Raw genomic sequence first — 9,004 nt, 5'->3', positions numbered from 1 at the left:
AAAAAAAAAAAAAAAAAAAAAAAAAAAAAAAAAAGTGAATCATCAGGGTTGAGGTCATTCAGTAGATTTAAAGGCTCTAAAATATAAACAAATAGCAAATGTGTTTGTTATTACCCCCCTAATATAGCCCACATATTTGTTTGGGATATTACGGCTTGCCTAAGCTGAGAGAAATTTATCTTTTACATTGATTTTGAAGTCTTCAATTTTTTTTGGCTTATATTTCTTTCTCATCTTCTTTAAGCCTTAAAAGAAGAAACATGTTGAAAAATCATTTGAAATCGGAAACTTTGAAGCCACTCTTGTACCCTCACCTCTCTTGTCCTGGTTACCAAGCCTCCCACTCAGCCGTGGCAGAGAGGGAAATCTAGCTGAAGGAAATGGCCTCTTGTATAAACCACGCCCAAAAGTTCTCAATGAAGAGTTGATTTCTTATCATTTGACCTGTAAAATTCAAAGAAAAAAATCTACCAACGGGGATTTGCTTGAAAATTCCTTGCCTTAATAGTGAAAAACATCAAATGTTTGTGGAAAAGTTAAAATCTAGAGTCAGGTTATACTAAGACCGTGCCATTCTGTTGAGTAGTTTATTGTATCAACATATCTAATGCTTATTGATATTGCAAATTACTATGGTGAGCTATTGATAAAATCCAACTCGTCTTTATAAATAAATAGAAAAATAGTAATTTGAACCTTATTTTAGAGAGCTGTATACCACAGGAGTGGAGATAGAATCAGAACAAATAGTACATAATATATGACAGGTTTTATAAAATTTTTTATGGAAGCATAACTTGAATCGCTAAGATTGAATTGAGGGAGAATTTCATTTTAAAGGCAGAAGTTAAATGCAATAAATGAGGAAGAGGAGAACATAGTTAGATAGTTTAATCACAAAATAGGTCAAAGATGTAGAGAAAACACTCACAAAATAAAAGTCCTTTATTTTGTGACTTTCACATTCGTGCTAAGGTGTTTCCATCTCCAGGCAGAGGGAAGATACAGTGAGATGAGTTCCAGAACAGCAAAGCTAAAGTAAGAGGAAATACAGCTGCAACTGCCATTGCCAGGATGTGAGTAAAGTTGTATCTAGGTGGTTTTAAGACTCCACAGACCACGCAGCTTTAGAAAGCCAGTCAGCAAAAATGTTTCATGTTAAATTTGTACACATATCTCTATGACACGAAAAGCAGACATGATCATTCCAGCATTGTAGCTTGCTGGACCACCAGGTAGGGGCAAGTTAAATACTAATGTATAGGGGGGAAGTATGGTCCATCATTATTACAGAATATTTATGTGTAACAAAGGGATTTGAAGTACTGGTTGGCTTCGGGTAGTTCCAAGAATTCTTATTGGAGAATAGAAACTACTCATTCTATGTCATTACTTTTATTTCTATTTTAAATTAAAAATAGATTGGCACTTTTATTTTAAAGACAGTTCATTTGTGAATATATAAAATTGTAGGAAAACCGAAAGCATAGTCCTGTCTCCAAGGTAACCAACATAAATATTCTAGTTTATGGAATTGATGTTGGCTAATGTCAAAGGGAGGAGGGTTGATACAGGACTTCAATCTAGCCTAAACCTTACTGTGTACTTTAGTTCAGCCCCAAATTGATGGTGAGCTTCCTGCCTCAGCCTCCAAATGCCTGGTTCAGACTTATAAACATGGGCATAAAAAAGCAAATATTGCCTTACAGAAAATGAATATACATGCTATTTTATCAATTGTTATTTTTCATGTAAATTGTAAAAGCACCACCTTCATAAAAAATTAGCTGTCTAGAACTGGAGAAATAGCTCAGTGATTAAGAGCACTAGCTATTCTAGAGTTTCTGAGTTCAGTTCCCAGCAACCACATGGTGGCTCACAACCATTTGTAATGAGATCTGGCGCCCTCTTCTGGCCTGCAGGCAGAATGCAGGCAGAACACTATACGTAATAAATAAATAAATCTTTAGAAAAGAATATTGCTGTCTAAACAAGACTTGAACACCGATAGAAATGCTAATGCAGAAGAGGAAAATTTCCCACTGCCTCATCCCTAGACAAAGAAGTACAGGCAACTTACTTCTGAAAAAGAGTAGTCAATTTATCCAAAGCTAAGTGGTCAACCTGAAGTCGCATACATACAAATATCACTAATCAGACATCAGTGAGTTATGTTTATGTACTTATGCATATATACGCAACAATAATAATCATAAAAAGAGGCCGTAAATTTGACGGGAGTGAAGAAACACACGAGAGAGGGTAGAGGAGGGGAAGAGAAGCGTTATCCATCTATTTACTGAGCCATCACCTACTGAAAGGCATTGGCTAACGGGAGCAGCACAGTGAGAGAACGGAGTGAGTTACTGATGACTTGGAGATATGATGTAAACACAACACAGGGCAAAGAATGTCATGCGGTGTAGCTTAAGTAGTGCTGCAGTTTCCATGAAATCCACGTATGGATGAAGCTTTGCCGACAGCCCACTGAAGCACGCCACTGACTGTGGTAAGGACTCACACTGCTACACAGATATGTAGATAAAACTGACATCAGCACCTACCATAGTGCCTTGTGCAGAATTTTACAGTAATTATTCTCAGCAATTATTCTCATTTTACGGTAATTATTCTCATTGTCATATATACACTTATTCAAGTTCTACTTTTGTGATGATGGACAAAATATAGCAGTATTTCAAGAGCTTTTGAGCACCTTACATATTTTCTTTTTATTATTTTAGTGAAAAAGTATTTAAACATGCAGAAAAATGAAAGGTGTTAAGTAATGCATTTATTTTATGATCTACTTATCAAGCCACCTTACAAGACGTCTGAGTGCATCCATTTGATTGCTTTGGTTTACTTCATTTGATGTTACATGTTTTCTCAGCCAATAGGTTTTCCATGCTATTTCAAAGCATGAACTATGAGAGATTGGAAAAAGTAGACCCTGGGATTAAGCAATGCTGTTAAAGACTAGAACCTGCTCTCAGTATGACTTGTATGTGAAGGCACTAACTTGAGTTTTACAGTTGTATAGCACTTACCAAATCTCTAAAGATGGGCCTCCTTCAGGGAGGGGCAGAAAAAAATATAAAGCTCAATAACAAGCAATAGAAAAAGATGAGCCTCCTTTTTCCTGCAGTTTATGTTTGCAATCACGAAGCAGGTCCATGCCTTCTATTGAATTGTTTCACTTTGGATGGAATTTTCAAATCTTATTGTGAAGAGGTCTTTTTATGTACAGCACGTTTTCTTGTTAGCGATTGGTCTTCCTTCTTTATCTCAGCTTCTCATCAGCTTCTGTGCTTGTATACCACTCCTGTTACTGACTCCTCTAACAATCCTTCATCAGATGTCTGCCTCCTCATCTGCTGAGAGTGGATATGGGTTCTGGCTTTCCTGGAAGCTTCCCTGCTCTGTTCTGTAATCTGTGTTACCCAGGTCTTGTTGCCATTCAGTAACCTACGGTTGCAATGTCTGCCAAGTTCCCAGATTCAAGTACTGTTAGCTCTGCTTTCACTTTTTTTTTTTTTTTCTAAATCAAGTCAATTCTAGTCAGCTAGTCCTTTCAGAATTCCCAGGCTTCCTCCTGAGATTTCACAGTCACATTAGGTTTCCTGTTAGCATGCAGGGATCAGTTTGTTCTGTGAGACTGCAGAAGCCCAGCTGGGCACTGCCCACAGTCTGGCTTTCCTAAGAAGTCTGCAACCAAACTTCCCCAGTCCTAGATCATCCTAATGACATGCACACACTTCCTATCTTTCCATTTTCACTTTTTCTTTCCCCAGGCCAAGGAACAAGGGGAGAGGGCGTCTGGCCCATGCTCAGTGCTCAGCGGTGTGCCTTTTGTTCCTCCCTAGTCTGCTCTTTAATTCTTGCTTCCTTTACGTTGGACAGAGTTCCCATGTCATCGCACTCGCTTCCTCACCATATGGCTCCATGTGCTAAGTTCTCCAGACTCTCGCTTCTTAGATCCCCAAATGCCACTCATTCTGAATGAAGCTAGGCCCTTCCAAGTGGAAAGCTACTTCTATAAGTTATTTTTCTTTGTCTCTTAAAACTTCCTTCTTGAAATGCACTTGTCTTTGTTCCTGGATTTTTCTGCTTGGAGGAAATGCATGTACTGATGTCAGAGAATTATCCATTTCAAAAGATGAATTAAGGTTTACTAAGTAGCTATATTATTTTCAGGTTTGCAAATTTAAAATCTAATGACTAAAATAGGGATTAGCTGATCTAATTTGTCTTTGTTAAAAATTGGTAAGCATCAGAAATAAGGTAATTTCTCTTCAGTCGTCCTTTAGGAAATCACTGTCATTCCAAGTAAGTAGCAGAATCAGGAACTGGAGGCAGTTAGACCTGGGAGACAAACTTTTAATATTTCACAATAATACGCAACTTCATGTGCCCACATACCTGTAAATGACAATACATATGCTGGTCTGCTTGACGGCAGTCCCAGTAACCTCAGGAATTGTTATAGATTCCCACAGACATCTCATTTCACACACACTAATGCTGCATCACTAGACTGCAGTGTAGACCCAAGTTTTCTGTTCTCACCCTCTGACCCTGTCTCCTGGGTGTCTTCCTGAAGCTTGGGAGCCTGATGAGGGTGTTTTGCTGCTTCCATCGCCACTGTCACTTGCCAGGGTATTGCTCCAGTGACACACACGAAACAAGTCAAGCCAGTGAAGGAAGATGCTCCCCTCCTGTCTGCACCACAGTCACTCCATCCAGATCTCTGGCGTGCTTGTCTTCTGTGACATCATGTAGGAAAATGAACTTTTACCTCTTTCCATTTTCCCACTAGAGCCTTTCCCAGCTTGTAAAGTTGTGCCCCAGATCTCCCTGTGCTCTTGCTGAGCACATTTTTCCCTCCCATAGAGCGTTCTTGGCATATATATTGCAGCTATGTCCCCGGAAAATCGGCTCCATCACTGCCTAAGCACCCCCTTTCTGAAACTGATGCCACATACAACTAAGTTAAAGTCTATACATTTGCTTCTTAAAAAATCTAACATCATTAATTAAATAGATCTTTATCTCCTAGAAACTGATTTTGTTATTTATTGCCTCTGATCATCTTCTAATGAGGAAGATGAAATTGCTACACTAAGGTAATACTTTCATTCATTTAGCTAAATCATGTGAAAACATGATTGCAGATTTTTACTTGTCTTGGGTCTAGGAAACAAACCAAGAACCATATTGACCCCAGATAATATACCATGCAGTAAACTTTGAAAAGCCAGGCCCAAAAGCTAGCCCATGACTTACACATGTCATGTATTTGGAACACAAGCTCTGCTTTCTTTTTTTCAAGCACTTTGATAAAGATTTATAAAGTAGTAAAGTGAACTGCTGAAGAATTTGCACGATGAAAATAGAATTGAGGATGTCTAATTTGTAGATGGTTTAGGAAAAACAGAAGACCAAGTAATTTTCAGTCCTAGAGAAAGAAAACAAAATATCACATTTTTAAAGATACAGCTCAAAATAGTACACACTGCAATACTATTTATCTATTTAAAGATATAGCTCAGAATAATACAAACTGCAATACTATATATCTATTTAAATATTTCACAACTTGCAATCATTTAACTTATTGAAGCATAAGCAAAATATCTAATTTCCAACTATGTCTTAATTGTGTTCAATGGGAATGACATTTTATGTGTTATAGTCAGAAACTTAAAATTATCAATTCTTATTTGCATATAGTAGTATTTTGTTGAAAATATACATACAAAAAATGTAAAACTAAATTCTTATACTAATTACTTTGATCTTAATATTTTACATTGTGCCAGGTATATGACTTTCTAAAAACATGCTGTACTGTAAATGCTGCCACGTAGCCCACTTTTTTCTTTGCAAATTCAGTAACAAATCTGAGATTTCATGAACTATGCCTCAGTGACATACTTCAGTGAGCTTGGTTGAAATTGCTTTCTTCATCTCTTCTTCAAGCCACACAGATTTTAAATTTGGGGTATCTGAGGGCCACAAAAGTGGCATGGACTGGACCATCAAGCTAGGGATCACTGTGGAGGTAGGGTCTGTCTGCTTGGGAACAGAGAAACAAAAAGCTTTCCCTGCTGCCTACTGGTCTTGAAGTTTTTCTTTCTTCAGCTTTCCTCAGCTTCCTTCCTCACATTCCATTCTCCCCTCTTCCTCTTTCCATCCAGATGACCTGATCTTCTGAGACGCCCCTCTCGGGTGATCTCACAGATGGGACATGTGCCCAAACTCCTGGCCATGTTTCCCTCACATACAGTAATTCAGATACCCAGGGCTTACCAGAAAAACCTGAGCTAAAAGACTGCCCAACGTCAAATGATGATATGAATGTTTGATATTGCATATTGTTAAAAAATTCACAATAGAAAGCATTTTACATTAATATTATATCTAAAATACATGCTCATCTCATGTAAGTGTATTGGATTAGGACCCTAATGAGGGTAGTTATTTTTCTATGGCCACAGTGGGAATATCACGAAAATTTATTATTTTATACACTCTCCTAATGTGGTCTAAATTGTTTGTTTCTAGAATAAAGTTTATTACGCATATTTAAGGAAGACATAACATTATGTTGTGGGGTACATGTAGACAGTAAAACGGTAACTAAGGCAGAGCCAATTAATATACCCGTCACCTAATAGACACACTCATTTTTCACTTACTTTTTGTTTTTGACAAAACAGCTAAAATCTACTCCTTTGGCAGGAATCCCAAATGCAGTGCAGTTTTATTAATTACTGCTCTCACGCTGTACATTGTCTCCCCAGAGTTCTTCATCGTTCATTTCTGCTGTCTGAACTAGCGAGCTACACCCTCCTCCTTTCCACGCACACACTCTTTGTGTCCAGACTTACTTTCTATCTACGTATATTTGAACTTAAAAATTCCACATATAAGGAAGAGTATTTCATATAGTACAATGTTCTCCAGTTTCTGGTTTATTTCTTATGGCATGATGTGAAATATATCGGGGTCTCCTTGTCAATTATTTAACATTCCATTGTATGGTTGGTCTGTCCGTCTCCTGCTTGGGCACCTGTGCTCCTCTCTTATCCATTATAAATAGTGCTGCAGGGAAAATGGAGCTGTAGATATTTTTATAACTGAGTACATCCAACCATTTGTTGGTTATATGCACAGAAGAGGGATTGCTGCATCCTAAGATTGTTTTGTTTTTAATATCTTTAGAAACCACTGCTCTGTTTTGCAAACTGGCTGCAGCACTCCATAATCTCACCATGAGTATTCAAATTGTTCCTTACCAACATTTTCCTCTTTTAGTCTTTTTAGGCTTCTTGGTACTAGCTGTATTTTAGGGTTTTTGTTTGTTTGTTTGTTTTGTTTTGTATGTGTGTGTGTAGGAATAATGGCTTCATAGCTTTCCTTCTCATTTATTCATCTCTGGTGGTCAATGTCACTGATCATACTTCCATATATGTGTACTCCAGTTGTCTTTTTTTGGAGTAACACCTGTTCAGATCCTTTGATGTAATTGCTTAATTTCATTTTGCTTGTGCAATACGTATACCTTTGTCTAATGTCAATGTAGTTGTTTGTACATGAACACAATGGCATATGTCAGGTTGTTCACAGAATGTACTCAAAACTAATGGATTTCTGGTGGTTGTTTTTGTTTTTGTTTAACAATAAATATAGTACCTGAATAACAAGGCTAGGTAAGTCTATTTGTGGGATTATTGCTATGTATAATGATGGCTTTAGTAAATATATGACTTTCATCTTGTTACCTTACAGATAAACATGGACCAAATACAGGCACTGTATACAGTAATGACTTACATTGATTAAGTATCTGAATTAATATTATACTATCAGTTTTGACATTTTTGTTCTTGTGACTGAGCAAATATTACATCTAATTCATTTTAAGAATTTTATATATCAAAGAAAATCAGTTTCTGACATAATTTCTTTGAACTCATTTTTTAAAATTTTACTTTTCTGTATCTTTATGTGTGTATGTGTGAGTGTGCACCACATGTGTGAGGGCCAATAAAGAGGCTAGAAGAGGGCAGTGGGTCCCCAGGAGCTGGAGTTACCAGCCATTGTGAGTCACCTGATTTGGGCTCTGGGAAATGACCTTAGGTTCTCTGGAAGAGCAACAGCACTCTTAACCCACGGCTCATCTCTCCAGCCCCTTCTCTCAACTCTTTGGCCCAACAATGACTTTGGTCAAGTCACTTGGTGAGATATAAAAGGTAATACAATAGAAATGAGGGAAATGAGACCAATTCAACTTTTTGGCCTGCTTTAGCACAACCAAAATTTATTTCCTATAATATACTAGGATTTTAAAAACAATAATGTACCAGCACTCGGGAGGCAGAGGCAGGCGGATCTCTGTGAGTTCGAGACCAGCCTGTTCTACAGAACTAGTTCCAGGACAGGCTCCAAAGCCACAGAGAAACCCTGTCTCGAAAAATCAAAAAAAAAATGTATTTCCATTGTATTAGTTGATTGAAAATTTATTAATGTAATCATTTTTTTTGTATTATAGTGGGTGGACATCCAATACTGAAGAGAGCTAACATCCGGACTGTTGGCAAGTTGGTGGCTAGATCCATAAGAGAAAGAAAAATGAGACAATTTTATAAATCCTGAGAAGTGAAACAAGTTTGCAGTGCAGCACTCCTTTAAATAGGTGAACCGATCTCCTCAGAAATGCATTAGTGATGACCACAGAATGATTTGGTATCAACAGGACAAAAGACTAACATCTTTGTGACAAGTTAGTTCATCATGTGTAAGTGTGTTTGGATGAGCCCTCTTTGTCTTCTTCATTAAACATCATAATGAAGTGAATCTGTACCGTGTCACTTACTGCTTTCTTTCGACTGAAATCTGTTTTGTTCCACTGCCAATAATTGTTACAAACTTTAATACTCTTATTTTCAAAATTCCAAGTTCTGTTATTAAAAAATTAATTCATCATTTTTATTCTTTG

General features: G+C 37.3%; 1 protein-coding gene across 1 annotated transcript in view; it reads left to right on the top strand.

Annotated features, from left to right (window-relative positions):
* Positions 1 to 8,661, top strand: part of Iqcm (IQ motif containing M) — a 287,351-nt gene extending 278,690 nt beyond the window's left edge. Inside the window, exon 12 of the mRNA XM_050123207.1 lies at positions 8,558 to 8,661. Coding sequence (XP_049979164.1) covers positions 8,558 to 8,661 — 104 coding nt within the window. The remainder of the gene's footprint in view (positions 1 to 8,557) is intronic.
* Positions 8,662 to 9,004: the final 343 nt, after the last annotated feature.

Source organism: Alexandromys fortis, unplaced genomic scaffold, assembly GCF_014885135.2.
Source record: "Alexandromys fortis isolate MF-2015 unplaced genomic scaffold, M_Fortis_MF-2015_v1.1 scaffold_185, whole genome shotgun sequence".
NCBI classification, from domain to species: Eukaryota; Metazoa; Chordata; class Mammalia; order Rodentia; family Cricetidae; genus Alexandromys; species Alexandromys fortis.
The sequence above is the reverse complement of the archived record's forward strand: the minus strand, read 5'-3'. Positions and strand labels throughout refer to the sequence as shown.